Genomic DNA, 27,873 nt, shown 5'->3' on the forward strand with positions numbered 1-27,873 from the left:
GGAAACAATCTGAAACCAGCAACATGAACTCTGGACATGATCCCATCCCACTTTTAAACCAGTTCTTACCTCAGTAGAAACTGGTCTCCTACTGATAGTTAACAGCTCGCTGGCATCAGGCTCTAAAGATGGCTGCCATCAAGCCCCTCCCCTAGACGCCTCTGTCATGAACACCTATAGACCGTCTCTGACCTCTTATATCCAAATTACTAAGAAAGTTGGATTTCACCAGCTTTTAAATGAAAAGAGAAATTTCAGTCCAGCTTCCAACCTCATCACAACCCTGAAACAGCTCTCTGGTCACTGTGGTAAAGGACTGGTTCTGGTCTGTTATCATTCCTGGTTCTAGTCAAGTTTCAGTCATGGTTCTTGTCTGTTACTTTCTGTAGCGATCCTTAACTGGTCCAGGTCCTGTTAGAAAGCTGGAGTTATTTAGTTCCGATCGGCAACTATGAATCCGAGCAAGTGGCCGTGACTTGTGGAGTCCCCCAGGGATCAGTCCTTGGACCTCTTCTGTTCAACTTGTATCTGCTCTCTTTGGGTCACATATTACCGAAGTATAGCATTAATTATCAAAGTTATGCTGATGATACACAACTTTATGTCTCTGTCACCAGACGACTGCAGTCCAGCAGACTTACAGACAGAGTAAGGCAGAGGGAGAATTTTCTACAATTAGATGAAGACAAAACTGAGATTATTCTGTTTGGTAGAAAGAGAAGAGGGTTAGGGTTAGGGTCAGCTGATCGGCTTTTCTCTCTTGCTGCGTGTGTTTATGGATCAGCTGAGAAGGAGGAAACTTGCGGTTCATGTTCACACGTCACATATTTAACCAAAAGTCTTGTTCTTGGATGCGCTAGCTAAAGCAAACTACATTTATCAGTCTCATGTCAACCAGGTCCACGGCACCGCCACGGAAGCCAGGAGACGTCTCCTCTGAATCGCTGCTGTGCAGATGTTGGAGACACAGCTCTGATCATGGGGGGTTAGGGAAACTATGACCGGATTCTGAGGAGCTCTCCTCTCAACACAGTAGCTGGCTGGTGGTAGAAAGGGTTTATACACTGCTCAGAAAAACAAAGGGAACACTAAAATAACATCCTAGATCTGAATGAATGAAATCTTCTTATTAAATACTTTGTTCTTGACATAGTTGAATGTGCCGACAACAAAATCACACAAAAATGATCAATGGAAATCAAATGTATTAACCCATGGAGGTCTGGATTTGGAGACACACTAACAAACTAAAGTGAAAAACAACTACAGGCTGATCCAGCTTTGATGTAATGTCCTTAAAACAAGTCAGAATGAGGCTCAGTAGTGTGTGTGGTCTCCACGTGCCTGTAGGACCTCCCTAAAACGCCTGGCCATGCTCCTGATGAGGTGGCGGATGGTCTCCTGAGGGATCTCCTCCCAGACCTGGACTAAAGCATCCGCCAGCTCCTGGACAGTCTGTGGTCATTGTAGCATTGGTGGATGGAGCGAGACATGACGTGCCAGATGTGCTCAGCAGGATTCAGGTCTGGGGAACGGGCGGCCAGTTCATAGCATCAATGCTTCGTCTGGCAGGAGCTGTGGGCAAACGGACACTCCATGCGCCACGTAGCATCGATCGACCGGGCCATAAACAGGCAATGTGTCCACCATCTATAGAACCCCATATTAGAGGGGTTTGCTGACCCTTACCATGTCCATTAGGCCTTCTTTTGTCCATTAGCTGGCCCTGTCCACAGAGTGGTATTTTGTCCATTTCCAATGCCTTTTGGGGTTAAACTGACACCACGAAGCCCCCAAATAGGTAAATGTGGCCTCCTCCTCCTCCTCCACCAGAGGCCCAGACCTCTGGTGGTTGGCCGAGAAATTGAGTGTCATTTCTAGTCCTTTTACCTGGGATTTTCCATATCAGTTGGACTGCTATCAAAGGACTTTAAATATGCTCTGCTAAAGGAAGAAAACTCAACATCTGGACTTTCTGGATGAGTCTAAAGTGAGCATGAAAATTCCAGAAGTATTTCAGTCTGGTTTTAAGGCATTTCACAGCACAGAAGTAATTCACTGACCTTTTTCTAGCAGCTGACTGTTGAATCTATGTACTGCTTGTATTTTAGATCTTACCGCTGCTTTTGACATGGTGGCCATGATATTTTGATTTCTCGGCTGGAGCAATGAGTGGGAATTGCGGGCTCAGCTCTCCAGTGGATGAAGTCTTACCTCTGACAGGAGCTTTTGTATGAGGATTCATGTTTCTACCTCCTCCAGTGCTGGCTTGCCATGGGGGGTGCCACAAGGCTCTGTTCTTTTTTTCTTTTTTTTTCACTGTACCTTTTGCCAGTGGGATCTATGGTCACTCTATTCAACCCTTTCTTGACTGTCTTAGTGATATGAAATCATGGACGGTTCTTAACTTTTTAAATTTTAATGAACATAAAACTAAAGTGGTTTTATTTTATGGGGAGTGATAGCCCATTGGAGAACCTGGGTTCAAGGTAAAATATCCCACTGTGGGTCCCTGAGCAAGGCCTTTAACCCCCGACTGCGCTGGAATTTGGCCCATCCTAGTCGCTCCTAGCAACTAGGATGGGCTAAATGCAGAGAAAGAATTTCCCACCGTGGGACTAATAAAGGATGATTATTATTTTGTCCCAACTAGGGTTGCAAAGGGGATGAAAATTTCCGGTAAATTTCTGATAAATTTCCAGAAACATTCCATGGGAAGTTAAGTTGGGGAATTTTGGAAATATATTTTGAGCCTTCAGGAAATTTTTGGCATGCTGCTGCATTTTTGTATGTATTTTTTTACGTATGTGTTTGCACAATATTTACACACATGCAAAGACTTTCCTTCATCATTAGTTTGTGTGAAATGCCTCCAAACATTGGATGGCAAAGCAACATTTTTCTGTAAAATAAGATAACAACAAAGCTTTTATAAACACTAACGCTAATTTAACGGCATGAACAGATAAATAGTTAACTGGAGTTTTCTTTAAAGTATTTTACAACTGATGTATAAAATAAATTTACCCCATAATATTCTGGAAACTTGGTTGACTTTATGTAGTTGCAAGCGTAAGTGTGGCCTCAGTGCTCCAGGGTTGAAGAAATCACCAGTTCGTGTGATGGAGGAATGCACAGTGCATGTAGGGGGTGTGGCCTCCAAAAGCCCTGCAGTAAGCTAACCAACCCTAACCCTGATTGAATGGCATAGATACACAACTGTGCTTAAATCTGCTTGTTCTAGCCAAGATGATGCTACAATATATTTTGCTCAACTATATTTAAAGGTCCCATATTATGCAAAATTCACCATCTAAAGGTTTTCTAACATCATACGTGTCCCCCTAGCCTGTATGAGGCTGAGAGAATTCTGTCTCCTTTCTCTCTTACTTGCTCCACTCAGAGGGGGGAGTCTGAGATCTTTCCCTTTGTGACCTCATGAAGGGAAACAAACACTGCCCCTGATATTGGACACTGCCATTGACCTGCCCCCCCAGCTAGATGAGCCTGTCCTCTGAAATCACCGAGCAGCGAAAGCCGGATCCTCTCCCAGAGAGGGGCGTGGCCAGGCTCCACTCAGGAACGTTCAAAGGTTCAGACACAGAAACAGCTGTTCTCCGTAGAGCCACATCTGGAACGGCTGAGATGAAGGACCAAGGCTGGATTTCTGAAAACGAGGTTGTTGGACCTCTGACACCCAGATGAAGTTGTTGAAAAAATGTATAATGTGGGACCTTTAATTTCCTCTTAAGTGAATAAACCTAAATTTTGTAAATTTCCGGTTAATTCCCATGGAAAGTTTCCAACTATGAAAATTCCTGGAAATTTGCAACCCTAGTCCCAGCTGGTCCACAGGTGCCCCGTGTACTGATCTCTCAGCTTTGACTCCACCCTCGAAGTCTTCAGTGTGAAAACAGATGACGCCCTAATGGGGTGGTAAAATCCTCCTCTTTCATCTCAGACGTCTTCCAAAGCTTAAACCATTTCTTTCAAGTCGTGATGTGGAGTCGGTAATTAGGGCTGGGCAATATGAACTAAATCTTATATCTCGATATTTTTTACCTGAATCACGATATACGATATATATCTCGATATATTTTTCTTTGTCAAGTAACCAAAGAGACAGTTCTAGTTTACAGCCTTCAGTGCTAACTACACTTTTATTAAGGATCGGCAGCACATGTGCATTAAAACAGTTGACTGAAATTAAAGTAGCTTTACATTAAATTAAAATCTCCTAAAACAAAATGAATGAAAAATGCTTTTCAATGACCACAACAAAAATACAGCTGTGTGAAATGCAAAAGAAAAGATGTTTCTAACTCAAAACAAGCTATCTCGATATAAAGCATATTCCCTTCTTCTATATTGCGTCTGATTAGTCTCAATAACAGGCTTCCAGGCTGGACTCACCATTGCTCTTCACTATCGTCTAAAGCTTTGACATTTCAGAACTGTACAATAAGCCATAGGATTAAACTGTATTATCAAATCTTGAATGGACACATCTCAGCAGCGCTTACTGCGTTGGTACCAAAACTCAGCTCACGGTCCGAACGCTCGACTAGATCTGTTACAAATGGACTTTTGCCTTTACCGGCCTTTAGGAACTGCTATGGTCAGAGAGCTTTCTTTTATGTGCTCACTAAAGCCTGGAATGAGATCCCACAGCACATCAGGACTATAACATCACAGACTATTTAAAAGAATATTTGTTCGCCATCTAATGGACAGGTACAGCTGTGACCATTGAGGTGGCTCCATAGCCTCCCCTAAAGCTGCTTCTCTTGGTTTGTGTTTGTATGATTGTACTGTCTTGTCTTGGAATTTGTGATGTGTGTCTGGTTTGTATGTTCTGCAGAGCAGGAACCTGCTGAAAAACAGTTCTTAAACTGACTCAGGCCCGATTGTTTTAATCTTTTCCTGTTTAATAAATGAAAATGAATATATTTGAAAATCTCGATATATTGCCCAGCCCTATCGGTAATCCATGTGTTTCTAACCTCCCGGCTCGATTACTGTAAGTCTCTTTTATGAGGGATTAACCGCAGCTCCATTTTAACAGGTACAAGGAAACGAGGGCAGATCACTGCTGTTGGCTTCGTCGCTCTGGCTTCCTGTTATTTATGGCTTAATTTTAAGGTTCTGCTATTTGTTTTTGTCTCTACATGGTCTTGCAGCAGCACATCTGTCCACCTCCCGTATAAATAAATGTGGTATGGTATATCTAGCCGGAACCACTCAACCTCGCCCACCAGCTCAGGCTCCTTCCCGCCATGTTCCACGTCCCTAGAGCTAGCTTCTGCAGCCGAGGATCAGACGCCAGGGTCCCTGCCTCTGGCAGCCGCCCAGCTCACCTCACCCAACCCCTATGGCCCCTCCTGCAGGTGGCGAACCCACAGGAGGGGGGCCCATGTCACCCTTTCGGGCTGAGCCCGACCGGGCCCCATGGGCAAAGACCCGGCCACCAGGTACCCCACCTCCAGGCCTGGCTCCAAAAAAACAAAAATGTAGCATTATAAATATAAAATTATACATATATACTATATATATACATATATAAAATATATACATATATATATATATATATAAATGACAGTGCAAAAGAAAACAACCTCACAGACTATATACATATTTACATGGTGATGGTGGGATATGAAGAATATGATGACATTGATAATGGGGGGTATTGCACAGTAAAATATAAATAAATATTACACAGTAAAATATAAATAAATATTACACAGTATTATGACTATACAGATAAGTTGTACAGTCTGACAGCAGTGGGAATGAAGGACCTGCGGTAGCTCCTTCCTACACTGAGGGTGTCTCAGTCTGCTGCTGAAGGAGCTGCTCAGCCCCTCCACAGTCTGGTGCAGCGGGTGAGAGGTGTTGTCCATGATGGATGTGAGCTTGGCCAACATCCTCCTCTCACCCACCTCCTCCACAGAGTCCAGCGGGCAGCCCAGGACAGAGCTGGCCCTCCTGACCAGCTTGTTCAGTCTCTTCCTGTCCCGGTCAGTGCTGCTCGCTCCCCAGCAGACAACAGCGTAGAGGACAGCAGAGGCTACCACAGAGTCATAAAATGTCCTTAGCAGAGGCCTGCATACTCCAAAGGACCTCCTGTTGTTTACTTTTATTTATTTGTTTTATTATTACATTATTAGTATGAGGGCGGTGTACATGTACTGTGTGTGTGTATGTACAAGACTGTAATGAGGTGTGTGTTTTTAAATTGCCATGTTATACACTTTAGTGTGTGAAGACTTGTTTTAATGCATAAATAATGGTATGTAATGTGCTGTGTGCATGAAAAGTGCTTTATAAATCAAACTGGATGAGTGACAGGTATCTGCCGTAAGGTAACAGGTAAGCTACAGGTAACATTCAGAGTGCTTGAAGGTGCTGTGAAAATGTATCTAAAGCTTTCATTTATCATTTAAATAGCTATCATTCTGTTTATGTCTGATGTGTGTAACAAATAAAGTTGAGGATGTGATGCATCAACCATTTCGTAGCCTGGTGAGTCATATTGGGCCGTGAACAGGCACCATACATGTTTAGCTTGACTGGCTGCCAGACATCGGCCTTGTGTTGGAATTCTTTTCCTCCTCCACAGTGGTCAGAGTAACTGAAATAACCTTTCTTCCCCATGTCAGCTGACCTGATCATGCTGGGTCTGGCCACACATGAGCCCAACTTCACCATCATCAGAGAGGAGTTTAAGCCCAACAAACCACGGCCGTGTGCTCTCTGCGGGCAGATGGGCCACGAGATCAAAGAGTGTCAGGGCGTGGCCAGAGAGAAGCAGGGACAGGTGAGCTGAACTCACCTGCTGAAAGTTACCTTTCCACACCACTAACAGCTGCAACGTCACTGATTCATACCTTTTCTCTTTCAGCACGATGAGTTTGCAGACACCATGCCCACCTCTGAGCAGGAGTTTATTTTCATCAGACTCTGTGTTCTGCGGGAGGTTAGTCCTTTAAACTTACCCGCTTTCATTTCCCTCACACTAAAGCTAAGCCGCCACCCTCTTTCTGAAGCAGTTAAATGTTAGGATGCATATCCCAGAAACATGTGAGGCATCTCCCTTCCAGCATGTGGATGATATGATGGCTGAGAAGGCTACTACTCTACTGCTCTTTCATAACCCATCTGAAGAGGGCTGGGCTAAAAAAACCTATCGATTTTAACTGGTTCAAAGGAAAACAAAAATACAATAATGATTCATAAAACTTGGGAGATCGATTTTTTTTTTTTTTTTTTTTTTTTTGTTGTCATTTCTGGTAATGCGACCCTACCCCCCAGCTAACGCGAAGACTGCGGGCTGTCACGTTAGCAGCTAATGCGAAGACCGCGGGCTCTCACGTTAGCAGCTAACGCGAAGACCGCGGGCTCTCACGTTAGCAGCTAACGCGAAGACCGTAGGCTCTCACGTTTTGCTCCTCTGGTATTTTTACCAATGCCCTTCTGTGCTGTGCTCATGTATTGATCCATGTGCCCACTTATCTTAGCCACCCTGATGACTGACATGAGCTTCCACGTGTGGGGAGACAGGTTATTGGCCGATAGTTAGATGGAACTGTTCCCTTCAGGTGATCCTTCTGGATCAGGATTGTCTCTATGTATGTCTCTGTTGAGACATACAGGCTCAGACGTTGCCCGTTCAAACAAGCTCTGCGTCAGGTGCTGGGGAACCAGAGCAACCTGGCGAGAAGTGGGCTACTGGAACAAGACGGAAATGGACGAGAGGCGAGAGGCTCTGTTGGAATGTTACTACTCCAGTAACCCTAGTCAGAGGTTACATGCAGAGAAAGTGGGAAATATGGAATCTTCGAAACCAACAATCAATACTCACTGCCAAACAACTAGTAGCTCAACGTTCCAACATCCACAGACGGCAACTGCTATCACAGCTTGAGATTGACGAGGTACAACACAAATGCTACTGCAAGGGGGAGCCAGGACGCCAGGTCAGAGGGGAGTTAACAACAACTCCCCATCCAAAGATGGGGTACGAAGCCCCAATAAGCACAATCACGCTGAGCGAGGCAGCGACTGACCTAAGAGATAAGATCATGGTGAAAATGAACATCAGGCAACCCCGACGCCAATTACAGAGGCTGAGTGGAGCACCATCAGAAAGTTTCCTGGAAGATGTGAATGCAGCCTTGAGAACGATACATACATATATATATATATATATATATATATATATATATATTGTTGTAGAAAAATTACCAAGAGTCTGGAATGAGTAAAAGTATATAAGGTTTATTACAGGAGAAGTATAATAAAGAATAAAGAATTACTTGCAAGTAAGAGAGTGGTCATCCCGACTCGCGTGAAGTCGGGAGAGACTCTGATGATTCATTAGTGAGAAACAGTTTTATTCAGCTGGTCTCCAGCTGAAGGTCAAACAGCAAAATAATAAATGAGGAATAGAAGACTGAGTGGCGCCACTTTCTTCCAGTTTTCAGACAAAGCCCACATACCACAACAAGCTGATATCCCAAACAACTATTGCTATCTAGCAGGTGGAAAACCAGTCTCAACTCTGGCATATATATATATATATATATATATATATATATATATATATATATATATATATATATATATATATATGCTCCAGAGGCCTCTGCAGGTGTTTGGACACCTGTGTTGGACCACAGCACCGAGATGCTCGGACCAAAGTCTTTAATGACATATGTTTGAACACAGACGATGGAAAAATGTCAGTCTTAGTCTTACTGGACCTCAGTGCTGCATTTGCTACAGTCGACCACAACATATTACTCCCGACTGGAGAACTGGGTGGCCTCTCTGGTGCTACACTGGTTTAAATCTTATTTAGAGAACAGGAAGTACTTCGTGTCAGTAGGTAACTTTACATCTGAGCAGACAAGAATTACATGTGGAGTTCCCCAAGGTTCCATCCTGGGGCCTCTTCTGTTTAACATCTACATGCTCCCACTGGCACAGGTCATAAAGAACAACATTAGTTACCATAGCTACGCAGATGACACACAGACTTATATTACAATGTCACCAGGAGACCGAGGCCCCGTACAAGCTCTTGGTAAATGTATTCAGGAGATTAATGACTGGATGTGTCTGAACTTTCTCCAGTTAAACAAAAACAAAACTAAACTGAGGTGATGGTTTTTGGAGCCAAAGAGAAACGATCAAAGGTCACCACAGAGCTTCAGTCTATACACCTAAAAACCACCAACCAGACCAGAAATCTGGGTGTAGTGATGGACTCAGACCTTCACTTTGAGAAACACATTAAGGGAACCACAAAGTCAGCCTACTATCACCTTAAGAACATATCAAGGGTAAAAGATGTGATGTCTCAGCAGGACCTGGAAAAACTAGTCCAGCTTCCATCTTTAGTCGGCTTGATTATTGTAACAGTGTTTTTACAGGTTCTACCTAAAACATCAGTCAGACACCTGCAGCTGATCCAGAACTCTGCTGCTCCAGTCCTCACTAAGACCAAGAAAGTGGACCACATCAGTCCAGCTCTGAGGTCTTTACACTGACTGCCGATCCGTCAGAGGATAGACTTTAAAGTTCTGCTGCTGGTCTAGAAAGCTCTGAATGGTTTAGGACCAACATACATCAGAGACCTCTTGACCCAGTATGAACCTACCAGAATCCTCAGGTCATCTGGATCCAGGTTCTTATCAGTTCCAGAGTCAGAACCAGACATGGAGAAGCTGCATTCAGCTTCTATGCTCCACATGTCTGGAACAAACTCCCAGAAAGCCTCAGATCAGCTGAGACACTCAGTTTATTTAGATCCAGGTTAAAGACCCACCTGTTCTCTGCTGCATGGACTAGTTTTTATTTAGAAGTCAAAATCTACATCTGGTTCTTTAAGCTGGAATCGTGTTTTAATATTGTCTTTCCCACACTGGAACTTTATTTCTTGCATTTTATCTATTTTATTTTAGCATCTTCATTCTGTTTTTATTTCATTAATTGCTTTTCTTTTAATGTTTTTAATCTCTTTTTTTATTAATGGACTTGTGTTGCTTTCTGCACCTGCTGAAATGTTTTATGTAAAGCACTTTGAATTGTCTTGTACATGAAATGTGCTATACAAATAAATTTACCTTGCCTTTAGATGGATCAGCAGGTTAGAGGCCAGAACTGAACCTTTTCAATATAGTCTTGAATCTAGCCTTGAAGCTAGCTGCTGCTATCTGCTGGGTAAAGTGAAGGCACTTTATTTATAATGGCAGCTACCACCACTCAAGAAATGATAATTTCATGTGGAACCAACCTGTTGGAGATGGAAAAGTTAAGGATTCTACTGGATTTCATTGTCAGTGGAATTTAATGTGAATATGTGAGAAGCCCTGAGTTGTAGTATCTTAGAACAGTGGTTCCCCTATTTTCCTCCTGGACCCCCTGCCCCACCTTTGCTGAACCCATGCTGGTTTTGTGCTTTCAGAAGTGAGATTTTCACCATAAATACTGCGTTCTGGCTGAGTCCTGTCCTTCCACGAAGCCAAAGTTAAATTAACAACCTTACTTGTTTTCTGAAAAGGGGATGACGTGTGGACATTGATCACAATGGCTCTGAATGGTCAAAGCTGCAGGGTGACCCTGTGCTCTTTAGGGGACCCCAGGTTGGGAACCGCTGTCTTAGACAAACACATGCCGTCTGCTTCTTTTCAGTACCTGGCCAGAGAGCTGACCATGGCCAGTCTGCCATTTCCCTTCGACTTTGAGAGGAGCGTGGACGACTGGGTCTTCATGTGCTTCTTCGTTGGAAACGACTTCCTGCCTCATCTTCCGTCCTTAGAAATCAGGTGAGCTCCAGCTGGTTCCTGGAGGTTTCATTAGACTGGTCTGAGGACAGATCCTCTTTCAGATGCTAGAAGTGATTATCCAGGGTCTGTTTTTCTGTTCAAGCCATTTACCAGATGTACAGTCAGTAAAAGATGTAGCTTGTGGAACATCCTGGCGTGAGAGGGAGAAAAGCAGACGTCTGTAAAAAATACAGTAATCATGAAGCAATTAGCTAGTTTCAGTTGACTCGCGGTTAATCATCTCATCCTTTCAGCTCCGCTCTGATCCTCTGAACGAACACTGGCATTTTAATCAGCATTGTTTAGCATTTTAAATCACTGCTCTCATTAGGCTGTCTGATTATGATGCTGTTAGACGCCCCCCGTGTGGAAACTAATTTATGGGCCCATTTTGCCTGAGCTGTAGGACTGAACCTGGACTTAACAGACCTTTATCCAGACACTCCAGTAGCTTTTTGCATGGCCTAGGATTTCTTGGATTTCGTCACTAGTTGCATCAGTTTGCTTTAGTTGTAGCGGTTAGATTTTAAGCTGCAGATGTCAACCTCACATTCACACTGACTGCAAACCTGCCGCTGATGCTCATCATCCTCCAGCGTTCACAAGCCTGACAACTTCTCTCCATCGTTGTCGTATTTTCTGTCTATTTCCTGGCAGAGAGGGGGCGATAGATCGACTGGTCAACATCTACAAAGACGTTGTACACAAAACTGGAGTGAGTATCATCGGTTTTCTGAGCACTGAAAGCAACCATGCCACACCAGGAATACAGGAAAATCCTGCCTGTTATCCTGAGTCTGCTCTGTCTTTGCTACCTGCAGGGTTACCTGACGCAGAACGGCTACGTCAACCTGGAGCGAGTTGAGATGATCATGCAAGCTGTGGGCGTAGCTGAAGACAACATCTTCAAGAAACGTAAAGAGGATGATGTAAGATTTTACTGAACGTTTTACCAGGACCCAGGTCTCTCTGTGGCCACACAGCTTCTGGTTCCTCTCTTTACATTCAGTTTGAACATGTTGGTTTTTCTACTCATTCATCTTTGTCACATTCCTTTTTGTAGGAAAACTTTAAAAGGAGAAATAAAGAGAAACGAAAGAGAATGAAAGTGAGTACTGCAGACAAGATTTCTGTGTTTAGTAAAAGGTATCTGAAATAGCATTTATCAGATGTTCATGACGTAGCGTTTATCAGATGTTTATGACGTAGCGTTTATCAGATGTTCATGACGTAGCGTTTATCAGATGTTCATGACGTAGCGTTTATCAGATGTTCATGACGTAGCATTTTTTTGATGCTTGTGACGTAGCATTTAGCTGATGTTCATCTTGCAGCATTTATCTGATATTCATGACCTAGCATTTATCTGATGTTCATGACCTAGCATTTATTGGATGTTCATGACGTAGCATTTATCGGATATTCTTGACCTAGCATTTATCTCATGTTCGTGACGTAGCATTTATTGAATGTTCATGACGTAGATTTTATCTGATGTTCCTAACGTAGCTTTAGTCGGATCTCCATGACGTAGCATTTATCGAGTATTCATGACGTAGCATTTATCGGATATTCGTGACATAACATTAATCGGATATTCATGACCTAGCATTTTTCTGATATTCATGACCTAGCATGTATCTTATTCTTGTCCACTTGTTGCCCCAGGCAGAAAGACAGGGCCCTGCTTTCCTGACCACCGGCCAGTTTGCCCCTCAGGCTCTCGGCAGAAGGGACCAACCCAACCCCGTCCAGAATGCTCGGCACCAGGCCTACGAGATGAGGATGAATTCAGAGCAACACAACAAGGTACTGGTAGCTGCAGAGTTTGCTCCACCGAGTTGTCTAAACTGAATGAACAGATGAAAGGAAGGGGACCTATGGAGGGATGTCATTAAATGAATGAAAGTACAGCTTTCAGATAAAGTCATAGTAAATACATGATTACATATGTGTTATTAAATAGTTCAAAATAACACGATGAAAAAAAGCCTTAACTTCTAATAAACAGAAACATACAATTGTAAAATTTAGGTGTTAGTAAATAAACAGAATATATTAAATAATCATTTAATATTATTACATAATAATATTTAATAAAGTTTAAATAAATGAAACTATAATTTATTAATTAATTAAAATTTGGACTTTTCATTGACATATTTAATTGGCATATTTATTTATTTATTTCATGGAATGACGCTCTCTCACATTAGCAGCTAACGCTAAGACCGTGAGGTCTCACATTAGCAGCTAACGCTAAGACTGCGAGCTCTCACATTAGCAGCTAACGCTAAGTTCGTGAGGTCTCACATTAGCAGCTAACGCTAAGACTGTGAGGTCTCACATTAGCAGCTAACGCTAAGACTGCGAGCTCTCACATTAGCAGCTAACGCTAAGACCGTGAGGTCTCACATTAGCAGCTAACGCTAAAACCGTGAGGTCTCACATTAGCAGCTAACGCTAAGACTGCGAGCTCTCACATTAGCAGCTAACGCTAAGACCGTGAGGTCTCACATTAGCAGCTAACGCTAAGACTGCAAGCTCTCACATTAGCAGCTAACGCTAAGACCGTGAGGTCTCACATTAGCAGCTAACGCTAAGACTGCAAGCTCTCACATTAGCAGCTAACGCTAAGACCGTGGGCTCCACCATGTGCAACAAGCACTGATAATTTTAAAAATAAGAGGAAGTGATGTCATCACACATATATGTACTACAAATTTAATTTCAGTAAGGGACTGGTCATCGTGGACAACGTTCTGTTGAAGATGGTGTTTTAGACGTGCCTATGAACACGTTCGATAAGTAAACTGATTACTGTCAGATATCTGACTATGATGGTTATGTAAACAGGCTCAGTGTTTTATAAAAGCAGTTATCTGAGAAGACAAACTGTTGTTACATTAATATCTGGAATAAATCCATGGCCGACTGAATGGAACGAGGAGGTTAGTGGTGATACCCGGCCTTCACACCGGATCAGTGCTGCATGTCTTCATGTGCCGTAAGGTCCCTGTAACCTGGTGATGAATTGTTTTCTTTCTTTGTCCAGAATGCAGCTCAGTCTCTGAAAGCCATGATGAGGAACGGTGGCAACGTAAGTGCTTCTCTGATTCATAGACATACTGTATAATTCCAGCCTGAAGGTGTGAGATGTAGTTTTATCTGTTCGTTTTGACGTGAGGGAGTTGTTTCCTTGACAGAAGCTTGGCTTACATGTAGTTTCATCAGTTTGGAGTGAAAAGCTGTTTGTTCTCAATGCAGTTGCTGCCTTTCAAGTCAGTTCAGGGTCACTTTCTGTTTAAGTTTGTGTCTTCAAGCTGTTAAATTTCCTGCCCTTGTACGCTGTTTCCACAATGACCGACCACACATTAGCACATGAATGGGAAAAACACAAAGGCGAAGTAGCCGAGGTGGGTCGTCCTTCATATACAGAGAGCTCGGATGGATGTACAGCAGCTCCACCTTCCTTGCTGCGTGTAGTGCTTGTAACTTATTTCTGGTGAACAGGTCATCTGCCTGTGTTTTTTACCAAGAGACGGTATTAACACCGTGTAATAAAACCTCTTACCATTTATTACCACATCTATGCATTCTGCTCTGCTAATCAAGGGTCGTCATGTTGGCTGCAGCCGTCCCGGCCACTTCTTCCAGCCCACCCGGGGGATCCCGAGGTGTTCCCAGTCCGGCTGAGAGACCTTGTCCCTCCAGCATGTCCTGGGTCACGGATACAAAGCCAATCACTGAGCTGCGGCCTAGAGGGTCCTGGTGCCAGGTGCACATGTGGACACCCTAATTCCTGAACATGGTGTCTGTTATGGACAATCCATGACAAGCACAGACGTCCAGTAACAAAACACCACATGGGTTCACATCAGAGGCTGTTCCTTCCAGTCACGCCCCTCCAGGTCTCATGGTCATTGCCCACATGAGCATTAAAGTCCCCCAGCAGAACGAGGCAGTCCCTGGAGGGAGTGCTCTCCTACACCCCTCCAAGGAAAGTGTCTGCTCAGTTTAGACATATTTCCCTGTAAATGCGGTGGCCCTCTCAGGTGGGGTGGTCAAAGCTTTTTAGAGGGTTCAGACTTGGAAGGAAGAAGCTGCAGCTTGACCTTCCCTGGATTCAAGCGTTCCGGCCATCTTCCTTTTTAGACCAGCACAAGAATCAGAATCAGAAAGGTTTTTATTGCCATATGAGTGAACAGGTTCACATCATTAGGAAAATGCTGCGGTAGTTGGTGCAGACATAAAAACAATATAAGTTTAGGCATGCAATAAATATAAAATAAAAATTTTAAAAACAAAATAAAGTCTCTACACTTTAACACAAAATGACAAAATATACAGGACGGGTATGGAGTTAGAGCATAATCCAGAAGGGAGTATGCTAAAGTGACAGTAAAGTAACCTGAGTATGTTTGTCTCTTTTTGCATGAAGCACAGGTCCTGTGACTGAGACAGAGCGTTTATGGCCTAGAGTTCTTGTTCATGAGTCCAACAGCAGAGGAGTAGAAACTCTTCTTGTGGCGAGAGGTTCTGGTCCGGATGGACCGTAGCCTCCTGCCTGAGGGGACTGGCTCAAAAAGTCCATGACCAGGATGAGAAGGGTCGGCTGCGATCCGGCCCGCACGGCCCAGTGTCCTGGAGTTGGCGTGAAGAGAAAACTCTAAAGTTTGAAGATGCTGCACTGATTTCATACCTAACATTCGTCATTCTTTGTGTTTCCTGCTCAGTTGTCTGCAGGACCCAGCGACAGCTCGGATAAAAGGGGAGTGAAGAGGAAACCCGAAGACAGCGACAGCGAGCCGGAGCCCGAAGACAACGTCAGGTAAACATCCACAAGGACTCAATGATTAGAAAAGGTGGAAAGCTACATTTTATTATATCGACCATGAATTTTCCAGGTTGGGCCAAACTGGCCCCAGTTCATATATAGTGTGTTCTGACTGTCGGCACCTACTGGTGTTAAAGTGCTGCTCCGTTCCACTCGGATCGGCTCTGTTTGTCTTCGCTCAGCCCGGCTTGTCTCTGCTTGTGTGATATAGGTGTCCAAACCTCTTGGACCTATATAGGTGTCTTGCTCAGGGACACCTTGACATGAGCTCTTTAGGCCAGGATCAAACCAGCAACCCTCGGGTTACAAGACGACCTCTCGAGCCACGCCGCCCCTTGGGTGGCTTCCTGCTGCAGATTCCTCATGTTTTTAAAGCATTTGCCAGCGTTTGTTATTGCAGCGGTTCGTTGTGCTTTTCCTTTAAGACAACATCCATGCTGTTTCACGTGATTCCAACCAGAATGCTTATAAAGTCTCTGCTGGTTAACATGGCAGCGTTCATGTCGCCTCTGGAAACCTCAGCCCTGCATATGAGGCACGCCGCTGTTCTGCTAGCTGGATTTTCTCATGAGTAAAGATGCTAAATTACTAGCATTAGTGCTAAATGATAATGGGGAACGTGAGGTCTCTGGGGAATAAGCTTGTAGCGAGGGTATGTCCAGGTATGTCCCTCTGGGGAGAAGCCAGCCCTGGACGGTGAGGAGGTGGACAAGGGCCGCCGAGGCACTGCAGGACTGCTCCGAGTCCACAGACTGGGATTAGTGTTCATTTTATCAGCCATTTTTAGTTAGTAGAACATCGTTAGTAGTATATCACATTGTTAGTAGTTAGTAGAACATCGTTAGTAGTATATTACATTGTTAGTAGTTAGTAGAACATTGTTAGTAGTATATTACATTGTTAGTAGTTAGTAGAACATCGTTAGTGGTATATTACATTGTTAGTACTTAGTAGAACATCGTTAGTGGTATATCACATTGTTAGTAGTTAGTAGAACATCGTTAGTAGTATATTACATTGTTAGTTGTTAGTAGAACATCGTTAGTAGTATATTACATTGTTAGTAGTTAGTAGAACATTGTTAGTAGTATATTACATTGTTAGTAGTTAGTAGAACATCGTTAGTAGTATATTACATTCTTAGTAGTTAGTAGAACATCGTTAGTAGTATATCACATTGTTAGTAGTTAGTAGAACATCGTTAGTAGTATATCACATTGTTAGTAGTTAGTAGAACATTGTTAGTAGTTAGTAGAACATTGTTAGTAGTATATTACATTGTTAGTAGTTAGTAGAACATTGTTAGTAGTATATTACATTGTTAGTAGTTAGTAGAACATCGTTAGTAGTATATCACATTGTTAGTAGTTAGTAGAACATTGTTAGTAGTTAGTAGAACATTGTTAGTAGTATATCACATTGTTAGTAGTTAGTAGAACATTGTTAGTAGTATATTACATTGTTAGTAGTTAGTAGAACATCGTTAGTAGTATATTACATTGTTAGTAGTTAGTAGAACATCGTTGGTAGTATATTACATTGTTAGTCATTAGTAGAACATCGTTAGTAGTATATTACATTGTTAGTAGTTAGTAGAACATCGTTAGTAGAATATTACGTTGTTAGTAGTTAGTAGAACATCGTTAGTAGTATATTACATTGTTAGTAGTTAGTAGAACATTGTTAGTAGTATATCACATTGTTAGTAGTATATTACATTGTTAGTAGTTAGTAGAACTTTGTTAGTAGTTAGTAGAACATCGTTAGTAGTATATTACATTGTTAGTAGTTAGTAGAACATCGTTCGTAGTATATTACATTGTTAGTAGTTAGTAGAACATCGTTAGTAGTATATTACATTGTTAGTAGTTAGTAGAACATCGTTAGTAGAATATTACATTGTTAGTAGTTAGTAGAACATCGTTAGTAGTATATTACATTGTTAGTAGTTAGTAGAACATTGTTAGTAGTCTATTACATTGTTAGTAGTTAGTAGAACATTGTTAGTAGTATATTACATTGTTAGTAGTTAGAACATTGTTAGTAGTATCTTACATTGTTAGTAGTTAGTAGAACATCGTTAGTAGTATATTACATTGTTAGTAGTTAGTAGAACATCGTTAGTAGTATATTACATTGTTAGTAGTTAGAACATTGTTAGTAGTATATTACATTGTTGGTAGTTAGTAGAACATCGTTAGTAGTATATTACATTGTTAGTAGTTAGAACATTGTTAGTAGTATATTACATTGTTAGTAGTTAGTAGAACATCGTTAGTAGTATATTACATTGTTAGTAGTTAGAACATTGTTAGTAGTATATTACATTGTTAGTAGTTAGTAGAACATCGTTAGTACTATATTACATTGTTAGTAGTTAGAACATTGTTAGTAGTATATTACAGTGTTAGTAGTTAGTAGAACATCGTTAGTAGTATATTACATTGTTAGTAGTTAGAACATTGTTAGTAGTATATTACATTGTTAGTAGTTAGAACATCGTTAGTAGTATATTACATTGTTAGTAGTTAGAACATTGTTAGTAGTATATTACATTGTTAGTAGTTAGTAGAACATTGTTAGTAGTATATTACATTGTTAGTAGTTAGTAGAACATCGTTAGTAGTATATTACATTGTTAGTAGTTAGAACATTGTTAGTAGTATATTACATTGTTAGTAGTTAGTAGAACATTGTTAGTAGTATATTACATTGTTAGTAGTTAGTAGAACATTGTTAGTAGTATATTACATTGTTAGTAGTTAGTAGAACATTGTTAGTAGTATATTACATTGTTAGTAGTTAGTAGAACATAGTTAGTAGTATATTACATTGTTAGTAGTTAGTAGAACATCGTTAGTAGTATATTACATTGTTAGTAGAACATTGTTAGTAGTATATTACATTGTTAGTAGTTAGTAGAACATTGTTAGTAGTATATTACATTGTTAGTAGTTAGTAGAACATTGTTAGTAGTTAGTAGAACATCGTTAGTAGTATATTACATTGTTAGTAGTTAGTAGAATATTGTTAGTAGTATATTACATTGTTAGTAGTTAGTAGAACATAGTTAGTAGTATATTACATTGTTAGTAGTTAGTAGAACATCGTTAGTAGTATATTACATTGTTAGTAGTTAGTAGAACATCGTTAGTAGTATATTACATTGTTAGTAGTTAGTAGAACATAGTTAGTAGTATATTACATTGTTAGTAGTTAGTAGAACATAGTTAGTAGTATATTACATTGTTTATTCAGCTTTGCTGACATGGTGTGAACCATATATGATTTACTTTTTTTGTAACTGACCTCTAAAAGAAGCCAGAAACACTTAGCAGGTGATCTAAAAAGAAGGGTGAGAACAATTCAGTGTTTTGCCTAAAGACTAAATACATTTAAAGAAATCGGAGCCGGATGGGAGCGGGCGTGATTTTATCGGGATTAGGACGGGACAGGATTTTTTCTGCGGGAATGGGATGGGACAGGAGTGAAATGCACTCCTGTGTCATCTCTTCTCCAGACATCCCCGTTAATAGACCGCAGTAGAGGAGGATTCGTTCTCTCCGCGTACACCTCCCTCTGCACATGGTTAGCACGGAAAGCAGGAGCACTCAGAGCTGCTATAACCATTGAGCTAAATTGGTATTCACTGAGGCTTTTCTCTGAGGAGCTGCTCTCCCTGCGGACCGCTCCAAGGGTCCGCCTTGCAGATGCCGGCGGCCGGGATGATGTGTGTACAACGGCCTTGGACACCCACATCTGCCACCAAGTCAAAACCATGAAACTATTTCAGCAGCTTTTCACGCTGCTCAGTGATGCTGCTTCTGTTTGTCTCTTTGCTCAGCTTACGTCTGAAGATGTGCAACAGCTTCCCAGAGCTGTCTCAGCACTAACAATAAACTAGTCCATTCCAAGCAACATCCTCCAGATCTGAAGTGTAAACCTGGCTGTGAGGTTGGCCTCCATCGTCTGAGTGAAGCTGTGTGTTTGTGGCAGGTTGTGGGAGGATGGCTGGAAGCAGAGATACTACAAAACCAAGTTTGATGTGGACGTGACTGATGAGGATTTCAGGAAGAAGGTGGTTCGGTCCTACGTGGAGGGCCTCTGCTGGGTGCTGCGCTACTATTATCAGGTAAGACCAACTTCTCACTGGGGGAGTTAATGGATTAAAGTATTAACCTTGGAGCCGTTTAGCAGCTTGTTAACTCCCACATTAGCGGCTAATGGCCCGTTTCTGCTCCCTTACGTACGTGAATGGTGACGTTTGTGTCAAACGTCATGCTTCCATGCGTGTTTTGCGTTGCTGTGGTTGTTAGGTTAATTCCTCCACTAGTGGGCAGTGCTGAGTTCAGAGTTCAGTCCTGTGCTCTAGCGTCAGTTTCAGACGCCGGTTGGCAGCGGTAATTTGTCGCTATGAAGTTGTTGCCAGCCTCCCAGCACGCCCATGCCAGCTATATCACGTATGCTGGGGAAGCAGCATCAGCTCCAGGGATGCAGCAGGATCAATAAACGGATCCGTAAGGCTGTAAAGATCAATGGACAACCTGGAGACAGTCTGAGACAGGAGGTCCCGGAACCAGCTTTCTCCATCATGGATGACTCCTCGCGTCCACCACACAATAAACTGGAGGCCAGCGGAGTTCTTTCTCTACCAGACGTTGCAGCTCCGCTTCATGAAGAGGTTCAGGAATCATTCTTTCCTTTCACAATAACCCTGATAAATACCTCCGTCATGTCTGTCTGTCTGTCCGACCGACCGATAGAAGAGGTGGATTAGATCGACAGGATAGATTAGTTGTCTGGACGGGGGGTGACCTGTCTGCTGTGACTGAGAGAAGCTAAACTACGAAGAGAATAACATGACAACGCTTTAAACGCTGCTGTCTCAGTTTGTACTCGATGATTGCTACATGAACGTTCTATAAGTATTACACATAAAACTTCTTCTACATTAAATATATACGATAAATCATGCAGCCCTGGAAGCTATTGCTAAGGTTGCGGGCTCTCACATTAGCAGCTAACACTAAGGCTGCGGGGTCTTGATTTGGCAGCTAACACTAAGACGGTGGGCTGTCACATTAGCAGCTAACACTAAGACGGTGGGCTCTCACATTAGCGGCTAACACTTAGACGGTGGGCTCTCACATTAGCAGCTAACGCTAAGACGGCAGGCTCTCACATTAGCAGCTAACGCTAAGACGGCGGGCTCTCACATTAGCAGCTAACGCTAAGACGGTGGGCTCTCACATTAGCAGCTAACGCTAAGACGGTGAGCTCTCACATTAGCAGTTAACGCTAAGACGGCGGGCTCTCACATTAGCGGCTAACACTATGACGGTGGGCTCTCACATTAGCAGCTACCACTAAGGCTGCGGTTTCTCGATTTGGCAGCTAACACTAAGACAGTGGGCTCTCACATTAGCAGCTAACACTAAGGCTGTGGGTTCTCGATTAGGCAGCTAACACTTAGAAGGTGGGCTCTCACATTAGCAGCTAACGCTAAGACGGCAGGCTCTCACATTAGCAGCTAACGCTAAGACGGCGGGCTCTCACATTAGCAGTTAACGCTAAGACGGTGGGCTCTCACATTAGCAGTTAACGCTAAGACGGCGGGCTCTCACATTAGCAGTTAACGCTAAGACAGTGGGCTTTCACATTAGCAGCTAACACTAAGGCTGTGGGTTCTCGATTTGGCAGCTAACACTTAGACGGTGGGCTCTCACATTAGCAGCTAACGCTAAGACGGCAGGCTCTCACATTAGCAGCTAACGCTAAGACGGCGGGCTCTCACATTAGCAGTTAACGCTAAGACGGCAGGCTCTCACATTAGCAGCTAACGCTAAGACGGCGGGCTCTCACATTAGCAGCTAACGCTAAGACGGTGGGCTCTCACATTAGCAGCTAACGCTAAGACGGCAGGCTCTCACATTAGCAGCTAACGCTAAGACGGCGGGCTCTCACATTAGCAGCTAACGCTAAGACGGTGGGCTCTCACATTAGCAGCTAACGCTAAGACGGTGAGCTCTCACATTAGCAGTTAACGCTAAGACGGCGGGCTCTCACATTAGCGGCTAACACTATGACGGTGGGCTCTCACATTAGCAGCTACCACTAAGGCTGCGGTTTCTCGATTTGGCAGCTAACACTAAGACAGTGGGCTCTCACATTAGCAGCTAACACTAAGGCTGTGGGTTCTCGATTAGGCAGCTAACACTTAGACGGTGGGCTCTCACATTAGCAGCTAACGCTAAGACGGCAGGCTCTCACATTAGCAGCTAACGCTAAGACGGCGGGCTCTCACATTAGCAGTTAACGCTAAGACGGTGGGCTCTCACATTAGCAGTTAACGCTAAGACGGCGGGCTCTCACATTAGCAGTTAACGCTAAGACAGTGGGCTCTCACATTAGCAGCTAACACTAAGGCTGTGGGTTCTCGATTTGGCAGCTAACACTTAGACGGTGGGCTCTCACATTAGCAGCTAACGCTAAGACGGCAGGCTCTCACATTAGCAGCTAACGCTAAGACGGCGGGCTCTCACATTAGCAGTTAACGCTAAGACGGCAGGCTCTCACATTAGCAGCTAACGCTAAGACGGCGGGCTCTCACATTAGCAGCTAACGCTAAGACGGTGGGCTCTCACATTAGCAGCTAACGCTAAGACGGTGGGCTCTCACATTAGCAGTTAACGCTAAGACGGCGGGCTCTCACATTAGCAGCTAACACTAAGACGGCGGGCTCTCACATTAGCAGCTAACACTAAGACGGCGGGCTCTCACATTAGCAGCTAACACTAAGACGGCGGGCTCTCACATTAGCAGCTAACACTAAGACGGTGGGCTCTCACATTAGCAGCTAACACTAAGACGGCTAAGATCTCAGCGAGCCTGGATATTCAAATATTTTTATTCTATTCTATTCTACAGTCATTTAGCAGACGCTTTTATCCGAAGCGACTTACATTTGAGAGTAAGAACAACACAAGCATGAATTCAAATAAGATGGGACGTCATAATTAAGTGATAGTCAGACCGCTTTTGAGTCCAGTTAGACCCAGGTGCTGTCATGTTGTGCTAGTGCAGTGCATATAATTTTTTTTTTTTTTTTTTTTTTTTTTTTGTCATTTTATTTAAATACAAGATCACAATTTCATCACACAATATCAACTTGGTCATAAGTGCATGATTTCATCACATAATATCAACATAATATCAACTTGGGCATTTTTATTGATTTTTATAAATTTGCAAACAATACAAAACGTAGAACATATGTAACAGATGTTCACAACAGTAGGTGCTAAAAAGAAATAAAAATAATAATAAAATAATAATGCATTTTATTTCTTGGCGCCTTTCAAACACCCAAGGTCACCGTACACAAAAAGAAAAATAAATAAAAAGACAATAAAAATATAAATTACATAAGAGTTAAAAGAGATAACGGACATTGATATAAAAATTACACAAAACAGTCAGTATACATGGGTTATAGGGAGTATGCCAGTTTAAACAGGTGGGTTTTGAGTGCAGATGTGAATGATGGAAGGGAGTTGATGTTCCTAATCTCAGATGGAAGTGAGTTCCAGAGCTGGGGAGCAGAGCCATGGTAGGAGGATGACCTGAGAGCACGGGAGGGAGTGGCAATATGGAGGAGATCAGACAGATAAGGAGGGGCCAGATTGTGAATACCTTTGAAAGTGAGGACCAGTAACTTATAGTTAATTCTGTATTTTATTGGGAGCCAGTGGAGTTGTTGAAGGACAGGGGAAATATGTTGAAAGGAAGAGGTGCGAGTCAGGATACGAGCAGCAGAGTTCTGGAGAAGCTGCAGTTTCTGAAGTGATTTATTGGAAAGACCGAAGAGGAGTGAGTTACAGTAGTCGATGCGGGATGTGACAAGACTATGGATAAGGATTGCAGCAGCATGTGGAGTAAGTGATGAGCGTAGACGATTGATATTACGAAGGTGGAAGTAGGCAGACCGAGTAATGCTATTGATGTGGGCTTGAAATGATAGGGTGCTGTCGAGAATGACACCGAGACTCTTGACCTGAGGGGAGGGAAAAATGGTAGAACTGTCAATGTTGATAGAGAAACTGTGAGACTTGGTTAGAGTGGAGGGCGTACCGACAAGTAGAACCTCAGTTTTACTGCTGTTGAGTTTGAGAAAATTGGAGGAGAACCATGCTTTAATTTCCTGGAGGCAGTCGGAGAGAGAGGAAGGAGGAAGAAAGGAGTGCGGTTTGGAGGAGATGTAGAACTGGGTGTCGTCTGCATAGGAGTGGAAGTTGATATTATATTTATGGAAAATGTAGCCAAGGGGGAGAAGATAAGTGATGAACAGAAGGGGGCCCAGGACTGATCGCTGGGGTACACCGGCCGAGATGGGGAGGGACTCTGAAGTGTGGGTCTTGAGTTGAATAAACTGTGTGCAGTTAGAGAGATAGGAGGAGAACCAAGTGAGAGGAGTATGAGAAACACCGAGGGTTGCCGGTCTATTGAGGAGGATACTGTGTGAGATGGTGTCAAATGCTGCACTGAGATCTAAGAGGATGAGGATTGTGAGAAGACCGGAGTCAGCCGCCATCAGCAGGTTGTTGGTGATTTTTAACAGAGCAGATTCTGTGCTGTGAAAAGGACGGAAGCCAGACTGGAATTGTTCATAAAGGTTATTGTTAGTGAGGTGTTTGTGGAGCTGAGAGGCGACAACCTTTTCCAGAATTTTGGAGAGAAAGGGAAGATTGGAAATGGGACGAAGGTTATTGAAGTCAGATGGATCAGCACCAGGTTTTTTGATGATCGGAGTGACAGCAGCAGTCTTGAAGGCTAGTGGAACATATCCGGTGGTGAGGGAGGAATGAATGACGGCAGTGATGTGAGGAACCAGTGAAGGGAGACAAGCTTTGACTAGGACTGTAGGGAGAGGGTCGAGCAGGCAGGTGGAAGGTTTGGATTTCTGAAACAGTTCAGAAATATCAGATGGGGATGGAAGAGTGAAATCTGAGAACAGGTGTGGGATAGAAAGAAATGGAGGTAGAGGGTCTGCGATGGAGACAGCAGCTCCTCCAGTGGCAAGCTGTTGATGGATGTTAGAGATTTTTGAGGTAAAGAAGGACAAAAGGGAATTGCAGAAGTCAGCCGAGTAAAGATGAGGAGGGAACGTGTCCGGAGGTTTTGTGATATTATTGAACAGTGAAAAGAGAGATTTAGAATTTCCTTCGTTAGAACAGATTAAACCTGAATAGTTTGTGGATTTTGCTGAAGCAATACAGTCCTTATATAGAAGAATGTGGCTATTGTACATGTCCTTGTGAATGGTGAGTCCAGTTTTCTTGGAAAGGCGTTCAAGCCGGCGTCCTCTGGCTTTAAGTTTGCGCAGGGCGGGAGTGAACCATGGAGCAGAGCGGGAGAAGGAGATGCATCTGTGTTTCAGTGGAGCAAAGATGTTTAGAAGGTTCTTCAGGTTGTCATTGTATTGAGAAACTAAATTATCAGGAGTGGAAACATTGCGGGGAGTTGGGAGGTTATTTATGGCAGAAGACAGTGTGTCGAGATTGATATCCTTGATTTTCCTGAAGGAAATTAAACGGGGAGGGTGGGTTTTATAAAGAGACACACTTATTTTAAAGGAGATTAATTTGTGATCGGAGAAGGGAATGTGATGGGCTGTAGAATCTGTAGGAATTACACCAGAGCAGCAAACCAAGTCCAAAATATGATTTTTGGAGTGAGTACAGAAATTTATATATTGTTGTAGTCTAAGGGTGAATCCCATTTCACCCCTTGGCCCTACCCCTTAGCCCTTCCCCTTCGTTTTGCGCGTTCACGTGAAGGGGTAGGGGTAAGGGGTAGGGCTATATACCCCTTCAAACGAAGATTTTTCAGAGGCACACTTGAAACGGAGGGGTATGAAAAATTTCCTGTTCTATATGAGAAAGCAAGTGTTTCTACGCACATCACGCTTTCTTGAGGTGCAGGACAACACACACTCGCAAAAAAAAAAAAAAAAGCCACAGAGAAAAGAGCGTATACCAGCACACAAGATTAATTTTAATGGCATGCAAAATTCGTACTTTACGTCCTACATATGCCTGTCGATAAGCAAGAAGTCAATTAATTGCACAGTAACGAAAAAATGAGCGCAACAAGTTTGCCGCCGCGATAGTTTTCATTAGCCCCCCCATCTTACTTCACCATAGACTGTGTATGACAACAGGTTTCACTATGCAGTATCTGGACTGAACGCTCTTGTGGAGTGATCTCTCTCATGTCATGTTTGACAGCAGCATGTAGCAGCACGAGACCGTGGTGAATCACTGTGCGAGCCGGTACGCTGCGTTTGTTTACAGGGCTACTCTCACGCATCGGCCGTTAGACTCGTGCATTTGAATGGCTTCTTACGCTCTCACGCTAAACCTCTGATTTCTCACGCTGGAATACACTTTAAGAGCAATGCCGGCTAATATTTATTGTTTTTTTTTATTTAGTTTCTTCCAGTATCTGTGTAAAATGTTCTTTAGTGACTACTGATGACGTATGTGACTGTTGAAGGGGTGTCCCAATTCGTAGGGGTGGACTTTTCAGCCCTACCCCTTCTAGCTCCGTTTTAAGGGGTAAGGGGTAGGGGTAAGGGGTAGGGCCAAGGGGTGAAATGGGATTGGGCCTAAAACTGTTTAGACAGGAACCAAAGTCTCTGGAAAGAGGATTATTGTCCTTGTCCATATGAATGTTGAAGTCACCAAGTATTATCAGATTTGGAGAGAGTGAGGATAGATGGGCCAGAAGAGCAGCAAAGTCATTCAAAAAGTCCTTGTTGGGTTTAGGTGGTCGGTACACAATACATAGAATAATAGGAGTTGAACCAGAGAGTTGTGAGGCCATATATTCAAATGAATTAAGCGCCAGAGCCTCAAGTAGCTTTACTTTCCACTGCTGGCGGTGAATCATCACGATACCACCCCCCCTACCGGAGCCGCAAGGTTTACACATGTAAACAAACTCAGGTGGAGCGGATGAGTTGAGATGAATAAAGTCGGCAAAGCCAGCGACAGGTACAAGGCAGACATCAGGAGGATCCAGGGAACGCCAGGGCACCGCATATGATCCAGATCCCAGTTGGAAAAGCGAGGAGAAGCGAGCCAGGGATGTCTTAAGCCTCACCAGATGACCACCGCGTTTGCCGCGTTTGCGGGAGCGTTTCTGCCGCAGGAGGAGGGCCGACGCCCTGAACAGGTGAGCCGGAATGCCCGATAGCAACGGGGGGAGAGTTGTATGGTGGCTGTAGCAGACCGTTGATGGAACTCCAGCATTATACTGAAGTTCCAGAAGAAACTGACGATCATACATCAGCAGACATTCCGAAAGAAGAAAGCCCAAGCATAAAATCAGCAAAAACTTAAACCAAAGGGAGAGCAACAGACGAGCAGCCACTTACACCGGCGCCATCTTAGAAAAACAAGTTGTGGTTAGAGGGCAAAAATGACAAATAACACAAAAGTGAGACACTAAATAAGAATAACATAAAAAAGATACATAATTCCACAAATAAACAAAATACAATAAAAAGAAATACAAAGAAATAGGGGGGCTACACTCTTATGGAAATTCAGTCTCAAAGTAAATAAGAAATGGCTGCCAGGTCATGTCATATGTTTGAATGGAGCCGCTTATAGAATGTCTTAGATGTTCAAGTTTTAAGTGAGACATAACTTCTTCCACCCAACGCTTATGGGCGGCTTTCTTCCAGTTGAGCAGTATCAGTCGCCTCGCGAGTAATGTAACAAATGCTATGATGGTGGCCTGATGTGATGTTATTGGTATACCCGAGTGGATAACCCCAAACAATGCAGTTATAGAGCTCAGTCCAATATCCCTTTTACATACTGATGAGATAGTTTTAAATACTGCTCGCCAAAAGGTGCCGAGTCTGGGACAAAACCAAAACATATGGCTCAGATCAGCCGGGCTGTGTCCACACCTGGCACAAGAGGAGTCCACACCCATGTACAGTTTAGCTATTTTACTCGGAGACAGATGTAATCTGTGTAGTACTTTGAATTGCAGTAGGCCATGTCTAATGCAGATAGATGATGAGTGAATTCTTGTGACTGCGGCCTGCCAAGTTGTATCTGTAAATAGTTCTCTTAGTTCTTTTTCCCATTGATTTTTTAAGTGGCTTAGTGATGGGGATGCAGCACTTTG

General features: G+C 43.1%; 1 protein-coding gene across 2 annotated transcripts in view; it reads left to right on the plus strand.

Annotated features, from left to right (window-relative positions):
• The window catches only part of xrn2 (5'-3' exoribonuclease 2), a 113,384-nt gene that overhangs the window by 12,083 nt on the left and 73,428 nt on the right, over positions 1-27,873 (plus strand). For both annotated transcript variants that reach the window (XM_041975807.1, XM_041975806.1), the window contains exons 9-18: positions 6,663-6,820; positions 6,905-6,979; positions 10,699-10,832; positions 11,490-11,547; positions 11,654-11,761; positions 11,896-11,940; positions 12,501-12,641; positions 13,888-13,932; positions 15,569-15,663; positions 19,666-19,801. In XM_041975807.1, coding sequence (XP_041831741.1) covers positions 6,663-6,820; positions 6,905-6,979; positions 10,699-10,832; positions 11,490-11,547; positions 11,654-11,761; positions 11,896-11,940; positions 12,501-12,641; positions 13,888-13,932; positions 15,569-15,663; positions 19,666-19,801 — 995 coding nt within the window. The remainder of the gene's footprint in view (positions 1-6,662; positions 6,821-6,904; positions 6,980-10,698; positions 10,833-11,489; positions 11,548-11,653; positions 11,762-11,895; positions 11,941-12,500; positions 12,642-13,887; positions 13,933-15,568; positions 15,664-19,665; positions 19,802-27,873) is intronic.

Source organism: Melanotaenia boesemani, chromosome 22 (assembly GCF_017639745.1).
Source record: "Melanotaenia boesemani isolate fMelBoe1 chromosome 22, fMelBoe1.pri, whole genome shotgun sequence".
NCBI classification, from domain to species: Eukaryota; Metazoa; Chordata; class Actinopteri; order Atheriniformes; family Melanotaeniidae; genus Melanotaenia; species Melanotaenia boesemani.